The sequence below is a fragment of the Mustelus asterias genome, chromosome 16, assembly GCF_964213995.1.
Source record: "Mustelus asterias chromosome 16, sMusAst1.hap1.1, whole genome shotgun sequence".
Taxonomy (NCBI): domain Eukaryota; kingdom Metazoa; phylum Chordata; class Chondrichthyes; order Carcharhiniformes; family Triakidae; genus Mustelus; species Mustelus asterias.
The window spans coordinates 80,658,623-80,681,483 of record NC_135816.1 but is presented as its reverse complement, the minus strand read 5'-3'; the positions used below and the strand labels follow the sequence as shown (position 1 = coordinate 80,681,483).

The following is a 22,861-nucleotide window of genomic DNA, read 5'->3' as shown; positions in this document are numbered from 1 at the left end:
CTTGTCCGTCTTGAAAGCTCGGCCGCAGAACTCACAGATGTAATTCCGCTGGTCTGCAAAGGAAGTCTAGGATAAATATTTGTCCGAGATATAATTCTGTTGGTGTGTAAATAAAGTCTGGTGCGAATATTCGACCAAGTCAACTTGCAGCCTCTCGGCAACTGAGAGCAGGGTGGGGATCTGGAGTGTGTGGGATGTCAGGGTGGGGGACTGGGAGATGAGCAGCACATTTCAGAGCACTGCTTCCTGCAGAGAGCAGCTCCATGCAGAAGAGTCAATGATGAAAGTGACACCACTCGCTGGGTCTGGGTGGCCCACTCTGCTGGGGTGGGTGCAGATATTCAGTTGGCAGTGTTTGTCTGTGTGGCAGCATGTTATTGGCTCCACGCCCTGTCTGAGTACAGAGCCCAAAATGCAAATTCCACCGAAACTACAGGAGTAGTTGAAGGAGTGAGCACTGTGGGAGTGTCAGTACTGAGGGAGTGCTGCACTGTCAGAGGGTCAGTAATGAGGGAGTGCTGCACTGTGGGAGTGTCAGTACTGAGGGAGTGCTGCACTGTCAGAGGGTCAGTACTGAGGGAGTGCTGCACTGTCAGAGGGTCAGTACTGAGGGAGTGCTGCACTGTGGGAGTGTCAGTAATGAGGGAGTGCTGCACTGTCAGAGGGTCAGTACTGAGGGAGTGCTGCACTGTCAGAGGGTCAGTACTGAGGGAGTGCTGCACTGTCAGAGGGTCAGTACTGAGGGAGTGCTGCACTCTCAGAGGGTCAGTACTGAGGGAGTGCTGCACTGTGGGAGTGTCAGTAATGAGGGAGTGCTGCACTGTCAGAGGGTCAGTACTGAGGGAGCACTGCACTGTCAGAGGGTCAGTACTGAGGGAGCGCTGCACTGTCAGAGGGTCAGTACTGAGGGAGCACTGCACTGTCAGAGGGTCAGTACTGAGGGAGTGCTGCACTGTCAGAGGGTCAGTACTGAGGGAGTGCTGCACTGTCAGAGGGTCAGTACTGAGGGAGTGCTGCACTGTCAGAGGGTCAGTACTGAGAGAGTGCTGCACTGTCAGAGGGTCAGTACTGAGGGAGCACTGCACTGTCAGAGGGTGAGTACTGAGAAGTGCTGCACTGTCAGAGGGTCAGTACTGAGGGAGTGCTGCACTGTCAGAGGGTCAGTACTGAGGGAGTGCTGCACTGTCAGAGGGTCAGTAATGAGGGAGTGCTGCACTGTCAGAGGGTCAGTACTGAGGGAGTGCTGCACTGTGGGAGTGTCAGTACTGAGGGAGTGCTGCACTGTCAGAGGGTCAGTACTGAGGGAGTGCTGCACTGTCAGAGGGTCAGTACTGAGAGAGTGCTGCACTGTCAGAGGGTCAGTACTGAGGGAGTGCTGCACTGTCAGAGGGTCAGTAATGAGGGAGTGCTGCACTGTCAGAGGGTCAGTACTGAGGGAGTGCTGCACTGTGGGAGTGTCAGTACTGAGGGAGTGCTGCACTGTCAGAGGGTCAGTACTGAGGGAGTGCTGCACTGTCAGAGGGTCAGTACTGAGAGAGTGCTGGCACTGTCAGAGGGTCAGTACTGAGGGAGCACTGCATTGTCAGAGGGTCAGTACTGAGGGAGTGCTGCACTGTCAGAGGGTCAGTAATGAGGGAGTGCTGCACTGTCAGAGGGTCAGTACTGAGGGAGTGCTGCACTGTCAGAGGGTCAGTACTGAGAGAGTGCTGCACTGTCAGAGGGTCAGTACTGAGGGAGTGCTGCACTGTCAGAGGGTCAGTACTGAGGGAGTGCTGCACTGTCAGAGGGTCAGTACTGAGGGAGTGCTGCACTGTCAGAGGGTCAGTACTGAGGGAGTGCTGCACTGTCAGAGGGTCAGTACTGAGAGAGTGCTGCACTGTCAGAGGGTCAGTACTGAGGGAGCACTGCACTGTCAGAGGGTGAGTACTGAGAAGTGCTGCACTGTCAGAGGGTCAGTACTGAGGGAGTGCTGCACTGTCAGAGGGTCAGTACTGAGGGAGTGCTGCACTGTCAGAGGGTCAGTACTGAGGGAGCGCTGCACTGTCAGAGGGTCAGTACTGAGGGAGTGCTGCACTGTCAGAGAGTCAGTACTGAGGGAGTGCTGCACTGTCAGAGGGTCAGTACTGAGGGAGCACTGCATTGTCAGAGGGTCAGTACTGAGGGAGCACTGCACTGCCAGGGGGGTCATATTGGGGGAGTGCCACACTGTCAGAGGGTCAGTATTGAGGGAGTGCCGCTCTGTTGGAATGGCGTATCAATGTGAAGTGCTACAGGTAATGGGAGATGAGACAGGGTTGCTGCACCAAATGGATGGAGTGACAGCAGCCACACTCACCGCTGTGCAATTTCTCGTGCTCCTCCATCTGTGTCTTGAATCGGAAGATGCGTCCACAGCTGGGATAAGAGCAGGCAAAGGTCCGGTGCAGCATATGCTGGTACTTCATGTGGCGCTTAAATAAGAGAAAAGGACAAAGGGGATAAAAGTGAGAGAAGGAACAGAGGAGATGGTGCAGAACAGAGTCAGACAGGGGGAAGGGCAGAGGCAGGCCAAGTGTGGAGCATGCATGGAGGTGGAGCCAGAGAAATGGTGGAGGTGGGATGGGGGCCTGCAGGGGCCTACACATGGGGGAGGGAGGGAGGGAGGGAGGTGCAGCTGGGGATAATAGGCCATGGGCATCTTACATTCTTCGGGAGACCTGAGCCAGGGGCGGGAGGTCCTGGGACGGGGCTCAATGACCGCTTGGAGGCAAGTGAAGAGTTGAATTGCAGGGTAAGAGAAGGGGGCAAAAGGGGAATGTCAAGAGAGAGAGAGCGAGGGGTGGAGGCAAAAAGCAGTTTTCTTACCTTCAAATACTGAGGATTGGAGACAATTTTCCCACATCCCTCAAATTCACAGCGGACGTACTGTTTCTGAATCTTCTTCCTGGCAGACAGTGAAAGGAATAGAGAGAGAATATGGGGAGAGATTACATTGAAAACATGGACACCCAGCGGATAGTGTTAGCCAAGCACTGGCCGGATGAGACATGTGGGACCTTTCCATACAGTTTGATCTGAATGCCACAGTTGCTCTCATACAGACATCCCACAGGCTGTTTTTTTTAAATGATCAATTTCATAGGTTGACATTGGCTTTCGCGTTGCGCTGCAAGTCGATACTGTTTTCCACATCTGAACTTTCACAGGATCATAAAATCCATACAGTGCAGGAGGCCATTCAGCCCATTGAGCCTGAACCAACAACAATCCCACCCAGGTACTACCCCTGTATTTACACTGCGAATCCCCCGAACACCACACGTCAATTTATCATGCCCAAGCAGCCTAACCTGCACATATTTGGAATGTGGGAAGAAACCGGAGCACTTGGAAAACCCAGGCAGACACTGGAGAAGGTGCAAACTCCACACAGACAGTGACCCAAGGCCAGAGTCGAACCTGGATCCCTGGCGCTGTGAGGCAGCAATGCTAACCACTGTGACACCGTGCCGCCCCCAATTTCTTTAGAAATTCATGTTTAATATTGCATTAAACCTCAACTTTCCGGAATTTGCTCATCAGCCCCTTGGGTGAAAAGAAAAGACAGAAATATCACTGCACCGTGCCCCCACGCCCCCAAATCCGTCTCACATGAGTGGATTCGACAGGCTTGCTTTTGAGCTCCCAGAGGAGCTGCTGTCATGTCTTTGTTGCCACGCCATTCACCCACAGAACAACACCAGGAACTCTTTATTCATCGCCCTTCATCAATCGCACTTCAGGCAGCCATTGTTGATGCTGAGTGGATTGTGCTCCGGAGATGTCAATGCCTAAAATAACTTTGTCACAATCCTCCGATTGCTTAGGGATGAAAGTACTGCAACCCTTCTTTAAGTGGGAGACCCTGAAAGAATCCCCTTCAAAATCCAGACAAGTGCCAAACACAAAGCTGTGAGATCGACCCCCCTCATGATTTACAATCAAACGGATCAATTGCTCTCTGCTGTGAATATGCAGAGTGCCTGGATGGGAAACTCTCAACCTCAGCCAGACAAAACTACCAGAGACGTACACAAGCTGCAGTTTGTGGATGACCGCAGTGTCGTTACCCAGTCTGTGCCAGGTTTCAGACTCTCTCAATCTCTCCAACAAGGAAATTCAGCCTGTCCGTCCAATGTCGCCACAACAAAGCTCCCATCAACCCAGACCTGGTCAGTCAAATATTCCAGTGTGTACCCCCCTACCAGTGTACACACTTTCTCTACACAACCTCTCTGCCCAGTGTACACAGTCTCTACGTAACATTTCTCCCCAGTATGCACACTGTCGCTGTACCCCACCCCTCCCTGAAGTACAGTGTTACTGTACCCACTCTCCAGTGCACACACGTCACTGTACCGCCGCAGTGTAGCTTCGCTGTATCTCCTCCCTCTCCCCAGTGTACACACTGACTCTGTATCCCCCTCTCTCCCCAGTGTAGTGTCTCTGTACCCCCCTCTCCCCATGTACAATGACTCTCTAACTCCCCCCTGCTCCCCAGTGTACACAGTGACTCAGTAACCCCCTCTCCCCAGTGTACACAGTGATTCTGTATCCCCCTCTCTCCCCACACTGCGTCTCCGATATCCAGTGTAAACACTGTCTCTATACCCCATCCCTCTGCCCAGTGTACAAACCGTTCTCTGCATCCCCTCTGTCCAGTATACACACTGTGCCACTGTCCCCTTCTCTTCCCCTTGTACACTGTCTCTGTGCGTCATTCCCCTCCAGTGTATACAGTCTCTCTATATACACCCTTTCTCCCTAGGGTACACACTGTCTCTATAACCACCCATGCCCCATGTACGCAATATGCCTCTATAACCTCTCTCCCCAGTGTGTGCAATGTTTCCATATCCTCTCTCTCTGTGTAATGTCTCTGTACCCCCTCAGTCTCCAATGCACAGTCTCTGTATTCCCTCTCTCTCCAGTGTACACACCGTGTCTCTATGACTCTCTCCAGTGTGTAGTGTTGCTGCACCCCCTGTCTCGCCAGGGCACACACTTTCTGTATCCCCTCCCCATTGCATATACACTGTGTCTCTGCACCCCTTCTCACCAGTATTTCTCCATATTGCTGCTACCACCAACCCCTGGACTCACCGGATTTTCTTCGGCTGCTCACTCGGATCTCTCTTCCCTCGTCGTTTTTGAGCTTTTCTGCAGATTAGCAAAAAGGGGGAAGAAAATATGATTGCACAATAGCAAGAAACACAAAGGCAGACCGTAAAAACTTACAGACAAGGAGAGGAGGCCATTTGGCCCCTCGAGCCTGCTCTACCAGTTAATAAGATCATAGCTGATCTTATAGTAACCTCAAATCTGCATCCCACCTACCCCCGATATCCTATCGCTCCTCCATCTCCCCCCCACCTCACTTGCTAAGAGTCTATCCACCTCTGCCTTAAAAATATTCAAAGACTCACAGCCCTCCAAGAGAATTAAATTTCTCCTCATTTCCATTTTAAATGGGTGATCCCCTTATTTTTAAACAGTGACCCCGAGTTCTAGATTCTCCCACAAGAGGAAACTTGCTCTCCACATCCACCCTGCCAATACTCCTCAGGGTCTTCAAGGTTTCGATCAAGTCGCCTCTTATTCTTCAAAATTCCAGCGGGTATGAGCCTGGCCTGTCCAGCCTTTGCTCAGAAGACAACTCACCCATTCCTGGCATTAGTCTAGTGAACTTTCTCTGAACTGCTTCCAATGTGTTTACATCTTTCCTCAAATAAGGAGACCAATACTCCACATCGTACTCCAGAAGTGGTCTCACTAAGACTGAAGCAAACCCTCCCCAATTTTTGTATTCAATTCCACACAGATCCTTCAGGTATAGGACAGAAAAAAGATCAACAGGAATGAATGTGGGCGCATTACTGGCAGAGACTGGAACATTCATAACAGAGAAACAGGAAAATGTGTCTGTCTCCGGGGAGGACGAGACAGCAGATTTCCCAGAGACACGAGGGACCCAAGGGACTTATGGAAATGAGAGACTGAAAGAAATTGGTATGAACAAAGTACTCGGAAAAGTAATTTAAAAATCTCCAGGACTTAATGAGCTACAGCCCAGAGGGTTGAAGGTGACGATAGATATTAGGATGCTGTTTCTCTAAAGTTTCACCATTCAGAAGAAATTCTTCCTCAGATCCGTCTCACATGAGTGGAAACACCCTCTCCACATTTATCCTGTCTTACCCCCTAGGAATCTTATATGTTTCAATCAGAACACCTCTTATCCTTCAGAACTCCAAGGAGTACAGACCCGACCTGTTTAATCTTTCCTCATTTGGCAGTCCCTCCATACCCGGGAGCATCCTAGTAAACCTCCTCTGTACTGCCTCCAATGAAAATATATATTTCCTTAAATTAGATCAAAACTTTACACAGTATTCTAAATGTAGCCTTGCTTTCTGGCTTCTACAGACTGGGAAGTAGAAAATGTAACCCCCCCCCCCCCCCACTCTTTAAGGGAGCAAGGAAAATAGGGAACTGCAGACCTGTTAGTTTGATGCCAGTAGTTGGGAAAATGTAAGAATCTACTGTAAAAGATGTGATAACTGGACACTAAATAGGGCCATAATTGGAACAGAGTTGACATGGATTTCTGAAAGGGAAATCTTATCCGAGAAACCTGTTGGGAGCTTTTTCAGAGTGTAGCACAGACAAAAGAGAATCGGTGGATGTGGTGGTATTTGAACCATCTGGTTTTTGATAAGATCCCACACAGGAGGTTACATGGGATTGAGGGGCAGAGTGCCAGATGTGGAGACATAATGCTATGGATTGAGAATTAGCAGAAGAGAGAAAATAGGTATTCTCAGGTCGGCAGGCTCCGAGTGGCGGGTTACCGTAAGGATCAGTGCTGGCTGGGGCCGCAGCTTTTCACAACCAATATCAGTGATCTGGGTGTGGGGACCAAACGTAATATTCGCAACAGAAGCAAAATCCTGCACATGCTGGAAATCTGAAATAAAAACAGAAATTGCTGGATAAACTCAGCAGGTCTGGCAGCATCCGTGGAGAGAGAAATAGAGTTAATGTTTTGGATCTAAAAGATCCAAAAGATGTGCGGGTTAAGTTGATTGGCCATGCTAAATTGACCCTTGTGCCGGGGGATTAGCAGGGTAAATATGTCGGGTTACGGGAATTGGGCCTGGGTGGGATTGTGGTTGGTACAGATTCGATGGGCTGAATGGCCTCCTTCTGCATTATAAGGATTCGATAGTTCTATGATCCCTCTACAGAACTGAAGAAAGGGCGAAATGTCCTGAAATATATTGAGGGAAAGGGGGTGGAGGAGCTGGGGCAGAATGGAAGACCAGGGATCGGTCGGGGCAGAGGAGATATGGACAAATTTGTCCTGGACGGTAATATTTTGAGTGTTAATGGTGCCATTGAGGGATGAAGAGTGCTCTGGAAGCAGAAGGGTGAGATGGCAATATTGAATATTTCCAAATTTGCTGATGACACAAAACTGTGTTAAGTCAGAGGATAATGCGAGGAGGCTTCAAGAGGGTTTGGGCAGGCCAAGTAAGTGGGTAGGAACGTGGTGGAGGGAAGATAAAATGAAAAAGTGTGGAGCTATCCACTTTGGTAGAAAAAAAATGAGGAAGGCAGAGTATTTGTTAAGTGGTGAGAAGTTGGGAAGTGTCGATGTCCAGAGGGTGCTCTTGTCCATGAGTCACTATCATCACGCAAGCAGTTAGGAAGGCAAATAGTGCGTTGGTTTTCATCACAAGGGGACTTGAGTACAGGAGTAAAAAGGTCTTGCTACAGTTGTATAGGGACGGCACCTGGAATATTACTCTCCTTAACTAAGGAAAGATATATTTGCCAGAGAGGGAGTACGGCGGAGGTTCACCAGACTGATTCCTAGGATGGTCTTATGAGGAGAGATTGAGGAAATTGGGCTTGTGCTCGCCAGAGTTTTGAAGAATGAGAGGTGATCTTGTTGAAACATACAAGTCTGACAGGCCATGATAGAATGGATGTGGATCGTTTCTCCTGCCTGATGAGGTGAGAACTGGAGCCCAGAAACATTGCTATCAAGTGCCATGTATTCAGCAATAACCTGCCCACAGACGCTCAGTTTGGGATCGCCAGGGTCACTCAGCTCCTGACCTCATTACAGCCTTGGTCAAATACATGGGCAAAAGAGCTAAACTCCTATCATAGAATCCCTACAAAGCAGGAGCCATTCTGCCTATTGAGTCTGCACCAACAACAATCCCACCCAATCCCTATCTCCGTAACCCCACATATTTACCCTGTTAATCCCCCGGACGCTAAGGGGCAATTTAGCATGGCCAATCAACCTAACCCCGCACATCTTTGGACATGAGTCATCCACATCTCTCTCATTCTCAGGTACTGAAGCAGTCCTTCTCCACATGCAGCAAGACCTGGACAATATCTAGGCTGAGGCTGCCAAGTGACAAGTAACATTCACTGACCATCTCCAACAAGAGACACTCTAACCATTTCTGCTTGATATTCAATGCCATTACCATCACTGAATACCCACGATCAACATCCTGAGAGCGACCACTGAGCAGAAACTGAACTGGACAGCCATACCAATACTGTGGCTACAAGAGCAGGTAAAAGGCTAATTGGCCTGTTCCTGTGTTCATTAATGGAACACGAGGTTCCCAGACTGACTGTCCCGGCATACTATTCCAGCCGATCCCAGGGAGGGATGGCACAGCTGAAGGGGGGGAATTAGAGGAATAACTACCTGTTTATTGCTTCATCTGGCGGTTTCTTCACACTGTTCCGGCGAGATCTACCCCTCCGCTTCTCTCGATCTGAACCACTGGAAAATATAAATCAATACATCCAGCTCCACACAGGTCAGGCGCAGTCCGGGTCACTGGAAACTTCAGCAGGTAGGGGAAACGTGGAACAAACAGTCCGCATGTGCATGGAGCATTCTGGAACGAACAATCCAAATTCACAGAGTGTGCATACATGGGAAGGTGGGGGAAGGTGCGGGGACGGGCACACGCGGGGAGGGGGGATGGGGCCGGGCGGGGAGGGCGTGGGGCCTGGTGGGGGCACGGGGCCCGGGCACGAGGGGAGGGCGGGCGGGGAGGGCGCGGGGCCGTGGGGAGGGCTCAAGGAGGCTGCGGGCACGTGGGGAGGGCCCGGGCACGTGGGGAGGGCCCGGGCACACGGGGAGGGCTCGAAGAGGCTGCGGGCGCACAGGGAGGGCTCGAGGAGGGCACGGGCACGCGGGGAGGGCTCGAGGAGGCTGCGGGCTCGCGGGGAGGGCTCGAGGACGGCGCGGACACGCGGGGAGGGCTCGAGGACAGCGCGGACACGCGGGGAGGGCTCGAGGACAGCGCGGACACGCAGGGAGGGCTCGAGGATAGTGCGGACACGCAGGGAGGGCTCGAGGACAGTCCGGACACTTGTGGAGGGCTCGAGGACAGTGTGGATGCGGGGGGGTGTGCTCGGAGACAATGCAGATATACAGGGAGGGCTCGGGGACAGTGCGGATATGCAGGGAGGACTCGGGGACAGTGCGGATATGCAGTGAGGGCTCAGGGACAGTGCGGATATGCAGGGAGGGCTCGAGGACAGTGTGGATGCGGGGGGGGTGTGCTCAGAGACAATGCAGATATACAGGGAGGGCTCGGGGACAGTGCGGATAAACAGGGAGGACTCGGGGACAGTGCGGATAAACAGGGAGGGCTCGGGGACAGTGCGGATCCCTGTCGATGGTTCAGGAACACAGATCGAGTTTGGTAACAATGTAGATATGTAGGGAGCATTGAATATCTGGGCATTAGGAGCAGGATCCAGACACACAGCGAGTGCTCAGGATCCACCGGGAATGCAAGGGAACATACCTCTCTGACGAAGGGATATAGTTTTCGTCCTTCGGATCGTCGTAGAATTGATATTCATCATCAGAGTCGACCTCAGTTAATTCCTCCTCATCCTCATCACAGTCATCGTCACTATGAGGAACAGGAAGCGAGGGACAAGCTGTTGCAGTACAGTTACACCAAAGGCAGCTTCCCTGACAATGTCCAGTGTACAGTGCCCAGCCCCACAGCAGCAGATTTCACTTTGGTATCTGTAACTTTCCTTTGTGATTCTGCTCTTTGGTTGCAGTTGCCCTCTCAAGGACAGCTCCTATTAATGTCTTCTTTTGATCTTTTGGACATTTGTTCCCTTGTTTCTTTGATTTGCTAAAAATATTACATGGTCCGCAAAAAAGAGACTGGCCAGTACCTGTCCCGACATTCAGGTGTGCGCAGAGTGAAGAAAGAGACTGACGACAGCGAAATCCAGTGGCATTAAAACAGCAATAACATGGTCTCGCTCAGTTTGGATGTTTGATGGGGAGGATATGACAGATAACACGATGTGACTGACAGTGAGGAGGAGTTGGGTATGATGGGTGGTGTTGGGAGATGCTTTTTCTTCACGACATAGCGACTTCATGGCGTATCTCCTCAAAGGTGGGATATAGGGTCCGGGGTGGAAGGGGTGGGGGGGGGAGTGGTGCTGGAAATTGACCTTTGGTGAGGGAGAGTTGGCCTTGTGGTAGAGCATTCCGGTGGGATACATGGGGTAGGTGTGCACACACATATGGAGAGGTTTTCAGGAGGGCAGCACGGCAAGGAGTCGGCATTCCTCCGGGACGGGTTGTGAAAGAACAGGGGGAGGCAGTCGGAGGTGGGGCGACGGGGGGGGGGGGGGGGGGGGGGGGGGGAGGAAATGTTCCAGCTGTGGGGGGTTCACAGGGGAATGCATTCCACAAGCGTGGGGCGGAGGGTGGCATTTGTCGGGGACATCGAGGATGCTTCTGTGGGACTTTGACTCCTTATCTAACCTGGGCTGGAGAGTATTACCCCAAAAACAACGCACCTGAACATAACACGGGAAGATCTTGAGATCTCACCTAGTCAACGTCAGCTCTGTCTCTGCAACTTGTGCCTCTGACTCTTGGGAACCTGCAACAGAGAAAGGCAGAAATTGCAGAGAGCAAAGGGACTCTCCCACATCACAAACTCAAAACACTGCCGTCGCTGCCACTGAGAGATCAAACACCACACCCAAGCTGTGACCCACACGGCACCCACACAAGCGCACGCTCACACAAATTTGGCACCCATACGTTCAGCACCTTCATTCAAGTCATGGACAGAAATTTAAATATTTGAGACCCCAGCACTTATCCCCCCACCCCCCGTGTGACCCTTCTTGTCACATCTCACCAGCCCACATCTGACCCATTTATGCCGACTTAATTTCCTGTTAGCTAACCAATCCTCTATTCACGTTAGTATTCTATTCCTAGACACCATCAGCTTTTATTTTGCACAATAACCTCTGACACAGCACCTTGTCAAATGCCTTTTGACAATTCAAGTACAGCACATCCATAGGTTCCCCTTTATCCACACTGCTTGTTACTTCCTCAAAGAACTCCAATGAACCTGATGTCTCTTTCACAAAAAGATGTTGACTCAGCCTGATCACCTTGAGTCTGCACGTTCTCCCCGTGTCTGTGTGGGTTTCCTCCGGGTGCTCCGGTTTCCTCCCACAGTCTGAAAGATGTACTGGTTAGGTTCATTGGCCATGCTAAATTCTCCCACAGTGTACCCGAACAGGCGCCAGTGTGGCGACTCGGGGATTTTCACAGTAGCTTCATTGCAGTGTTAATGTAAGCCTGCTTGTGACTAATAAATGAATAAACTTTGAGATTTTCCAAGTGTTCCACTATAACCTCCTTAATAACAGACACCAGCAATTTGTCTTGGACAGGTATTAAAGCTAACTGTCTTAACTCCTGCTCTCTGTCTCTCTCCTTTGTCGAATATAGGAGTCACATTCGCAATCTGATGGGAAGTTGCTAGCTTTTGGTGCTACAATTCCTGAAGTCCCCTTTCCCCGGCGGTTGTAACTGTTTTAAGTTCCACCCTCCCTATCACCTCCTGATTATTTCTTTAGTTAACATAGGTGTACACAGTAACAGCGTTTTCCAATTCAAACCCACGCAACAGTGTGGTTGGTAACAATGTGGATATGTGGGGAGGATTCAGTATCTGGGCAATATCTCTCACCTTCCTGCTGTTGTGCCCCCTCCTCCTGCCTGGTGTCAGCCTTTTCGTTGGTTTGCTCCTCACTGTCTGACTCGCACACGAGCTGCAGCAGGTCAGCGTTGTCCACCTGCGCGGGCGTGCGGCCTACCTTCCTGCGGTTCCTCCGGGGCCTGCCTGGGGTCACAGCACCTTGTGGAGAGACACCTCGTTGGCTCCGAGTGGCTGGGAGCCGATCCACCGGGGCGGGCTGCTCGAAGCTGTGGTTGTCTGCCTTTTTCTCACCCTCCGCCTGGATAGGCGGTGCTGGTGGTATTGGCGTCTCAGTCTCTTCTGGGGGCTTGGGTAATGCTGGGAGAAGGCTGCTCGCAGGCTCCCCATCCTCCTTCACTTGGCAGTTTGCCCCTCCAGTGGCGCTCTCTGTTGAGGCAATGGAGTCCTTCCCTTTCGCCTGCTCGTCACTTGACACTTCCTGTGATCCCTCCTTCGTCACTCTCTCTGGCCCCAGCCGTGCCCGCTTGCCATTGGCCGGCAGAGTGCTGAGAACCCGCCTCCTGGGCCGGCCCGTGCTGCGCACAGATGCCCGAGCTGCCCTCTGCTCTCCGCCAACCTCCGCCACTCCCTTTCTTGATGCCAGCATCTCCCAGGAGTAGGAGTGGCCGCCAGCGCAGGTCCACACCACAGTCACTGAGTCATCGACGCGTCCAGACACAATGGACTTCAGGTTCGGGATGAAGCCGCACTCCCTGCTGTGGTCATGTGACCAAACCATGAGCTGACGCAGGGCATCACAGGACGTGTGCAAATGGTCAATGTTTTCAGCCGAACAAACCTTCCCTGGGTGAGAAAGGACAACATGGTCAGTGAAATAGCAAGTAAATCTCCCTCTACCCTGTCCCCATCAAACACTCCCAGGACAGGTACAGCACGGGGTCAGATACAGAGTAAAGCTCCCTCTACACTGTCCCCATCAAACACTCCCAGGACAGGTACAGCACGGGGTTAGATACAGAGTAAAGCTCCCTCTACACTGTCCCCATCAAACACTCCCAGGACAGGTACAGCACGGGGTTAGATACAGAGTAAAGCTCCCTCTCCACTGACCCCATCAAACACTCCCAGGACAGGTACAGCACGGGGTTAGATACAGAGTAAAGCTCCCTCTACACTGTCCCCATCAAACACTCCCAGGACAGGTACAGCACGGGGTTAGATACAGAGTAAATCTCCCTCTACACTGTCCCCATCAAACACTCCCAGGACAGGTACAGCACGGGGTTAGATACAGAGTAAAGCTCCCTCTACACTGTCCCCATCAAACACTCCCAGGACAGGTACAGCACGGGGTTAGATACAGAGTAAAGCTCCCTCTACACTGTCCCCATCAAACACTCCCAGGACAGGTACAGCACGGGGTTAGATACAGAGTAAATCTCCCTCTACACTGTCCCCATCAAACACTCCCAGGACAGGTACAGCACGGGGTTAGATACAGAGTAAAGCTCCCTCTACACTGTCCCCATCAAACACTCCCAGGACAGGTACAGCACGGGGTTAGATACAGAGTAAAGCTCCCTCTACACTGTCCCCATCAAACACTCCCAGGACAGGTACAGCACGGGGTTAGATACAGAGTAAAGCTCCCTCTCCACTGTCCCCATCAAACACTCCCAGGACAGGTACAGCACGGGGTTAGATACAGAGTAAAGCTCCCTCTACACTGTCCCCATCAAACACTCCCAGGACAGGTACAGCACGGGGTTAGATACAGAGTAAAGCTCCCTCTACACTGTCCCCATCAAACACTCCCAGGACAGGTACAGCACGGGGTTAGATACAGAGTAAAGCTCCCTCTACACTGTCCATGTCAAACACTCCCAGGATAAAACACGTAAAATCCAGAGCATTCAGCAGGGTGCAGCAGGACGCTCAATTTTCTCAAAATTGTGTGTTATTTGGTCACTTTCCACTGCCAATTATGAAGCTACAAAACATCTGGGGCTGTTATACTTGTGAATGGCCTGAAGATGCAAAAGGATCTTTAAAATGATTCCTTACCCGAACAACTCCCTCGGCTCCTTGCTGTGAAGCTGCAGGAAAAATGAAAATCATTATTACCGACGATCAAGTTTGTTCAACCATACAGCTCGACTCACTCACATCACAAGTCCAATCAGCATAATCCATCTTTCCCTGTCCTCTTTCACCCAGAACTCCACCCTCAGCTCCAACAAAAAACCGTAATACCGGTTAGTAACTTGCATTCTCTCCATCTTCCAGTCTCACCCACACACCCTCTCTCTTTCACAACCGGACTCGACTACACAGCCAGAAAAGCATCTGTTTCTCCTCCACCTGGCTGCCAGCTTCTCTCCCACCCGTTCTCTCTCTCTCCCTCCCTCAATCTCACTTTCTCTCCCACCCACCCCCCAACCTCCTCTCTTGCTCTCCCCTCCCCCTAGCACCTCTCACCCCCCCCCCCAGCACCTCCCGCACCTCTCACTCTCCCCCCTCCCTCAGCATCTCTCGTTCTTCTCCACCCTCCCCCAGCATCTCTCGTTCTTCTCCACCCTCCCCCCCCAGCACCTCTCACTCTCCACCCCCCTCCAGCACCTCTCGCTTCCCCCCCACAAGTCTGCCTTTTCCTTAATTCCCCTCTCCCCAGTCTCTATCTCCCTCGGTCTTTCCCCCTCCGAGTCTCTCACCCTCTCGCACTCCGCCCCCCACCCCCACGTCCATCCGTCTCTCCCTCAATCCTTGTCCCCACCCCCCTCAGTCTCTGTCCCTCTCTCGGTCTTTCCCTCAATCCCACGGAAAGCGACTGGGCCGGATGGGGTACCCGGACATGCATTCAGATTCTGCGCGGATCAGCTGGTGGGGGTTTTCGCAGACATCTTCAACCTCTCTTCACAACAATCTGAAGTCCCTATCCGCTTCAAGAAGATGACCATCATCCCGATACCCAAGAAAAACCAACAGCGTGCCTTAATGACTATCGGCTGGTGGCTCTGACATCCATCATTATGAAGTGCTTCGAAAGGCTAGTCACGGCACGAATTAATTCCAGCCTCCTGGGGTACCTGGATCCACTACAATTTGCCTACCACCGCAACAGGTCCACAGCAGACGCCATTTCCCTGGCCCTGCACTCAGCCCTGGATGGAATATACACCACTACGAATAGCCTTGAGAAAAAACACCCCGAGGCCTTGTTCATCGTGGCCGGGGACTTCAATCAGGCCAAGCTCAAGAGCGTACTACTAAGTTACCACTAACACGTCTCCTGCTCCACCAGAGGCCCAAACATCCTAGACCACTGCTACACAATTATCAAACATGCCTACCGCTCTATCGCCCGCTCACACTTTGGCAAATCAGACCACAAGGCTGTGCTCCTTTTCCCAGCTTACAAGCAAAAACTGAAGCGGGAGAATCCATCAAAGAGAGTTGTGCAATGTTGGTCTGAGGAATCGGATGATCTCCTACGGGGCTGCTTGGAGTCAGTGGACTGGTCGGTATTTAAAAACTCTGCAACCAGCCTGAACGAGTACGCCACTACAGTAACTGAATTCATTCATAAGTGTGTAGAAGACTGTGTCAAAGAAGCAAATCCGTGTGTTCCCCAAACGGAAACCATGGATGAACAGTGATATCTACTGCTTGCTTAAGTCCAGGACTGAGACGTTCACGTCAGGCGACACTGACCTATACAAGAAAGCCAGATACAATCTAAGGAGATCCATCAAAGATGCCGAAAGACAGTACCGGACCAAGCTAGAGTCCCAGGCTAGCCACACCGACCCCTGCCGACTATGGCAAGGTCTGCAAGACATAACAGGCTACAAGATGAAGGCATGTAACATCGTCGGCTCCAATGCACCTCTCCCTGATGAGCTCAATGCATTCTACGCCCGTTTTGAGCAAGCGGTCAGCGAGAGCATGCCCTCCACCCTGGATGAACTTGTATCTGGGGTCACGATTGCAGATGTCAGAGCAACTTTCTTGAAGGTCAACCCAAGGAGAGCAACTGGCCCGGCTGGGGTACCCGGGCGTGCACTCAGATCCTGCGCGAATCAGCTGGTGGGGGTATTCACAGACATCTTCAACCTCTCTTTACAACAATCTGAAGTCCCTATCTACTTCAAGAGGACGACCATCATCCCGGTACCTAAGAAAAACCAAGCAGCGTGTCTTAATGACTATCGGCCGGTGACTCTGACATCCATCATTATGAAGTGTTTCGAAAGGTTGGTCATGGCACGAATCAATTCCAGCCTCCCGGACTACCTGGATCCACTACAGTTTGCCTACCACTGGATCTGGTGCTGGGAAATGAGCCAGACCAGGTGCTAGACTTGGAAGTTGGTGTGCATTTTGGTGATAGTGACCACAATTCGGTTACGTTCACCTTAGTGATGGAAAGGGATAGGCATGAACCTCGGGCCAGTGGTTTTAGCTGGGGGAAGGGTAATTATGAGGCTATTAGGAGAGAATTAGGAAACATAGGTTGGACTAGGAGATTACAGGGACTGGGAACGTCCGACATGTGGAGTTTTTTCAAGGAGCAGCTACTGCGAGTCTGTGATAGGTATGTCCCTGTCAGGCAAGGAGGAATTGGTAGGGCTAGGGAACCGTGGTGCACCAAAAAAGTTTCTTTGTTGGTTAAAAAGAAAAAGGAGGCTTATGTTCGGATGAGACGTGAGCACTCGGGTAGTGCACTAGAAAGCTTTAGATTGGCTAAGAGGGAGTTGAAGAGCGAGCTTAGAAGGGCTAAAAGGGGACATGAGAAGACTTTGGCGGATAGGGTTAAAGAGAATCCTAAGGCGTTCTATAGGTATGTCAAGAACAGAAGGTTGGTTAGGGCAAGTTTAGGGCCAGTTATAGATGGCAGAGGGAAGTTATGTGTGGAACCGGAGGAGATTGGTGAAGCATTGAACCAATATTTCTCTTCGGTGTTCACGCAAGGGGACATGAATATAGCTGAGGAGGACACTGGGTTGCAAGGGAGTAGAATAGACAGTATTACAGTTGATAAGGAGGATGTGCAGGATATTCTGGAGGGTCTGAAAATAGATAAATCCCCTGGTCCGGATGGGATTTATCCAAGGATTCTCTGGGAGGCAAGAGAAGTGATTGCAGAGCCTCTGGCTCTGATCTTCAGGTCGTCGTTGGCCTCTGGTATAGTACCAGAAGATTGGAGGTTAGCGAATGTTGTCCCATTGTTTAAGAAGGGGAACAGAGACTTCCCCGGGAATTATAGACCGGTGAGTCTCACTTCTGTTGTCGGCAAGATGTTGGAAAAAATTATAAGGGATAGGATTTATAGTTATTTGGAGAGTAATGAATTGATAGGTGATAGTCAGCATGGTTTTGTGGCAGGTAGGTCGTGCCTTACTAACCTTATTGAGTTTTTTGAGAAAGTGACCAAGGAGGTGGATGGGGGCAAGGCAGTGGACGTGGTATATATGGATTTTAGTAAGGCGTTTGATAAGGTTCACCATGGTAGGCTTCTGCAGAAAATGCAGATGTATGGGATTGGGGGTGATCTAGGAAATTGGATCAGGAATTGGCTAGCGGATAGGAAACAGAGGGTGGTGGTTGATAGTAAATATTCATCATGGAGTGCGGTTACAAGTGGTGTACCTCAGGGATCTGTTTTGGGGCCACTGCTGTTTGTAATATTTATTAATGATCTGGATGAGGGTATAGTTGGGTGGATTAGCAAATTTGCTGATGACACCAAAGTCGGTGGTGTGGTAGACAGTGAGGAAGGGTGTCGTAGTTTGCAGGAAGACTTAGACAGGTTGCAAAGTTGGGCCGAGAGGTGGCGGATGGAGTTTAATGCGGAGAAGTGTGAGGTAATTCACTTTGGTAGGAATAACAGATGTGTTGAGTATAGGGCTAACGGGAGGACTTTGAATAGTGTGGAGGAGCAGAGGGATCTAGGTGTATGTGTGCATAGATCCCTGAAAGTTGGGAATCAAGTAGATAAGGTTGTTAAGAAGGCATATGGTGTCTTGGCGTTTATTGGTAGGGGGATTGAATTTAGGAGTCGTAGCGTTATGTTGCAACTGTACACAACTCTGGTGCGGCCGCACTTGGAGTACTGTGTGCAGTTCTGGTCCCCACATTACAGGAAGGATGTGGAGGCTTTGGAGAGGGTGCAGAGGAGGTTTACCAGGATGTTGTCTGGTATGGAGGGGAGATCCTATGAGGAGAGGCTGAGGGATTTGGGATTGTTTTCGCTGGAAAGGCGGCGGCTAAGAGGGGATCTTATTGAAACATATAAGATGATTAGAGGTTTAGATAGGGTGGATAGTGATAGCCTTTTTCCTCTGATGGAGAAATCCAGCACGAGGGGGCATGGCTTTAAATTGAGGGGGGGTAGTTATAGAACCGATGTCAGGGGTAGGTTCTTTACCCAGAGGGTGGTGAGGGATTGGAATGCCCTGCCAGCATCAGTAGTAAATGCGCCTAGTTTGGGGGCGTTTAAGAGATCCGTAGATAGGTTCATGGACGAAAAGAAATTGGTTTAGGTTGGAGGGTCACAGTTTTTTTTTTTAACTGGTCGGTGCAACATCGTGGGCCGAAGGGCCTGTTCTGCGCTGTAATGTTCTATGTTCTATGTTCTATGCAACAGATCCAAAGCAGATGCCATTTCTCTGGCCCTGCACTCAACCCTGGAACACCTAGATAACAAGGACACCTACGTCAGACTCCGATTTATTGACTACAGCTCAGCCTTCAACACTATTATTCCCACAAAACTCCGTGGCCTGGGCCTCAGCACATCCCTCTGCGACTGGATCCTGAACTTCCTAACTCACAGATCACAATCAGTAAGGATAGGCAACAACAACTCCTCCATGATCATCCTCAACACCGGTGCCGCACAAGGCTGTGTTCTCAGCCCCTACTATATTCCTTATATACCTATGTGGCAAAATGCCCCTCCAATTCGATTTTCAAGTTTGCTGACGACACCACCATAGTGGGTCGGATCTCAAACAATGACGAGGCAGAGTACAGGAATGACAGAGAATCTGGTGAACTGGTGCGGCAACAATAATCTCTCCCTCAATGTCCTTGTTTTTAGGTGTCCAGATCACCAACAACCTGTCCTGGTCCCCCATGCTGACACTATAGTTAAGAAAGCCCACCAACGCCTCTACTTTTTCAGAAGACTAAGGAAATTTGGCATGTCAGTTGCGACTCTCACCAACTTTTACAGATGCACCATAGAAAGCATTCTGTCTGGTTGTATCACAACTTGGTATGGCTCCTGCTCTGCCCAAGACCGTAAGGAACTACAGAAGGTCGTGAATGTAGCCCAATCCATCACGCAAACCAGCCTCCCATCTAATGACTCTATCTACACTTCCCACTGCCTCGGCAAAGCAGCAGGCATAATTAAAGACCCCACGCACCCCGGACATTCTCTCTTCCACCTTCTTCCTTCGGAAAAAAGATACTAAAATCTGAGGTCACGTACCAACCGACTCAAGAGCAGCTTCTTCCCTGCTGCTGACAGACTTTATAACCTTGCATTAAGTTGATCTTTCTCTACACCCTAGTTATGACTGTAACACTACATTCTGCACTCTCTCGTTTCCTTCTCTCTGAACGGTATGCTTTGTCTGTATAGCGTGCAAGAAACAATACTTTTCACTGCATGTTAATACCTGACAATAAATCAAATTCCCAGTTCCCCGAGTCCCTCTCTCTCCCCCCCCCCTCCCCCAAGCCTGCCTGTCTCTCTCCCCGCCACCCCCCTCAGTCTGTCCCTCAATCCCCTCCCTATCTCTCTCCAACCTGTCCAGCAGGCTCTGGGCGGTCTCTTCATCTTTCTGGTGTCCCAGTTGTTGGCGGAGGCGCTTCCAGCGCTCGCTCTGCTGCCCCAGGTAGACGCTGCACACATAGCGCTGTCGGTACCAGGCCTTGCGGCGCTGCTCCAGCTCCAGCTCGGTGCGGATGCGGGGGCGGCCGCGGCGGCGCTTGGCGGGTGCGGAGTTGGGCGCCTGCTCCGGGGCCGGGGCTGCGACCTGGGCCTTGCTGGCGGCCCGCGGGCGGGGGGCCTGCGCCGGCCTGTCGGGCTGGGCCATCCCGGCTGCGGAGGCAGCGCGCATGCACGGCCCTGCACCCTTGGAAGCGCGGCCGTCCACCGGGGTGCGCGCACGACGGGGAGGCGCCATAGCAACCAGCGCGGCGCGGTGACGCAACTCGCTTAGCAACCGTCTATGACGCCCTCAGCCTGTCCCCGGCCTGGTTAGCAATGTCATGCCGCTGCGTGAAACATTTCAACCAGCGTAACCTGCGTGATGAGATAACAATATGCGTGTCCCTTCAGGCCCCGCCCAGCATTATCACACCCCCCCCCCAGGCCCCACCCAGCATTATCACACCCCCCCCCAGGCCCCACCCAGCATTATCACACCCCCCCCCCCAGGCCCCACCCAGCATTATCACACCCCCCCCCCCAGGCCCCACCCAGCATTATCACACCCCCCCCCAGGCCCCACCCAGCATTATCACACCCCCCCCCAGGCCCCACCCAGCATCACCCCCCCCCCCCCCCCCCAGGCCTCACCCAGCATTATGACCCCCCCCAGGCCCCACCCAGCATTATGACCCTCCTCAGGCCCCACCCAGCATTATCACACCTCCCCCAAGCCCCGCCCAGCATTATGACCCTCCTCAGGCCCCACCCAGCATTATCACACCCCCCAGGCCCCACCCAGCATTATCACACCTCCCCCAAGCCCCGCCCAGCATTATGACACCCCCAGGCCCCGCCCAGCATTATGACACCCCCCAGGCCCCGCCCAGCATTATCACACCTCCCACCAGGCCCCGCCCAGCATTATCACACCTCCCACCAGGCCCCGCCCATCATTATCACACCTCCCCGCCCCCCCAGGCCCCGCCCAGCATTATCACACCTCCCCCCCAGGCCCCGCCCAGCATTATCACACCTCCCGCCCAGGCCCCACCCAGCATTATCACACCTCCCCCCCAGGCCCCAACCAGCATTATCACACCTCCCCCCACCAGGCCCCCCCCCCCCAGCATTATCACACCTCCCCACCCCCCAGCATTATCACACCTCCCCCCAGGCCCCGCCCAGCACTATCACACCTCCCCACCCAGGCCCCGCCCAGCATTAGCACACCTCCCCACCCAGGCCCCGCCCAGCATTATCACACCTCCCGCCCAGCATTATCACACCTCCCCCCCAGGCCTCGCCCAGCAGTATCACACCTCCCCGCCCCCCCCCAGGCCTCGCCCAGCAGTATCACACCTCCCCGCCCCCCCCCAGCATTATCACACCTCCCCACCCCCCCCCCAGCATTATCACACCTCCCCGCCCCCCCCCCCAGCATTATCACACCTCCCCGACCCCCCCAGCATTATCACACCTCCCCCCCCCCCCCCAGCATTATCACACCTCCCCCCCAGCATTATCACACCTCCCGCCCAGGCCCCGCCCAGCATTATCACACCCTACCCCCCCAGGCCCCGCCCAGCATTATCACACCCCCCCAGGCCCCGCCCAGCATTATCACACCCTCCCCCCAGGCCCCGCCCAGCATTATCACACCTCCCGCCCAGCATTATCACACCTCCCCCCAGGCCCCGCCCAGCATTATCACACCCTCCCCCCAGGCCCCGCCCAGCATTATCACACCTCCCGCCCCCCCCTAGGCCACGCCCAGCATTATCACACCTCCCGCCCAGCATTATCACACCTCCCCCCAGGCCCCGCCCAGCATTATCACACCTCCCCCCAGGCCCCGCCCAGCATTATCACACCTCCCCCCAGGCCCCGCCCAGCATTATCACACCTCCCCCCAGGCCCCGCCCAGCATTAGCACACCCTCCCCCCAGGCCCCGCCCAGCATTATCACACCTCCCGCCCCCCCTAGGCCGCGCCCAGCATTATCACACCTCCCGCCCAGCATTATCACACCTCCCCCCAGGCCCCGCCCAGCATTATCACACCTCCCCCCAGGCCCCGCCCAGCATTATCACACCTCCCCCCAGGCCCCGCCCAGCATTATCACACCTCCCCCCAGGCCCCGCCCAGCATTAGCACACACCCCCAGGCCCCGCCCAGCATTGTCACACACCCCCAGGCCCCGCCCAGCATTATCACACCTCCCCCCCAGGACCCGCCCAGCATTATCACACCGCCCCCAGGCCCCACCCAGCATTATGACACTCTTCAGGCTCCGCCCAGCATTATCACACCCCCCAGGCCCCAACCAGCATTATCACACCTCCACCCAGCATTATCACACCTCTCCCCAGGCCCCGCCCAGCATCATCACACCTTCCCGCCTGGCATTATCACACCTTTCCCCCCCCCCCCCCAGGCCCCGCCCAGCATTATCACACCTCCCCACCCCACCACACAGTGCGGTCTCCTCCCCTCAGCCACAGGGAGAGTGGTATTAAGATGGGCCGTTCAAAACTTCGTTTTAAGGAACATCTTTAATTGGATACTGGAAAACATAGGGTCTGCTCTGCCATTCAATGAGACCATGACTGATCTGATAATCCTCAACTCCACTCTCTCACCTTATCCCCATAAAATCGGTCTATCTCAGCCTTGAACATAATTATCCAGTCTCCACAGCCCTGTGCGGTAAAGAATTCCACAGATTCATAATAGGCAAGAAGCAATTCCTCATCTCGATCTTAAATGGGCGATCACTTAGACTGAGATTGTGCCCTCAGGTCCTCGCCTCTATCTCCGCCAAGGAGAAACAACCTCAGCATCTGCC

At 52.7% G+C, this 22,861-nt stretch overlaps 1 protein-coding gene across 1 annotated transcript in view; it reads right to left on the bottom strand.

The window, feature by feature from the left end:
* The window catches only part of LOC144505267 (uncharacterized), a 22,541-nt gene extending 2,183 nt beyond the window's left edge, over nucleotides 1–20,358 (bottom strand). Inside the window, exons 1-10 of the mRNA XM_078231317.1 lie at nucleotides 19,890–20,358; nucleotides 14,136–14,167; nucleotides 12,102–12,914; nucleotides 10,937–10,988; nucleotides 9,876–9,986; nucleotides 8,759–8,836; nucleotides 5,122–5,178; nucleotides 2,845–2,923; nucleotides 2,336–2,450; nucleotides 1–53 (exon numbers count right to left, since the gene is read on the bottom strand). Of these exons, the coding sequence (XP_078087443.1) occupies nucleotides 1–53; nucleotides 2,336–2,450; nucleotides 2,845–2,923; nucleotides 5,122–5,178; nucleotides 8,759–8,836; nucleotides 9,876–9,986; nucleotides 10,937–10,988; nucleotides 12,102–12,914; nucleotides 14,136–14,167; nucleotides 19,890–20,269 (1,770 nt within the window). The 5' untranslated portion in view covers nucleotides 20,270–20,358. The remainder of the gene's footprint in view (nucleotides 54–2,335; nucleotides 2,451–2,844; nucleotides 2,924–5,121; nucleotides 5,179–8,758; nucleotides 8,837–9,875; nucleotides 9,987–10,936; nucleotides 10,989–12,101; nucleotides 12,915–14,135; nucleotides 14,168–19,889) is intronic.
* Between the last annotated feature and the right edge of the window lie 2,503 nt (nucleotides 20,359–22,861).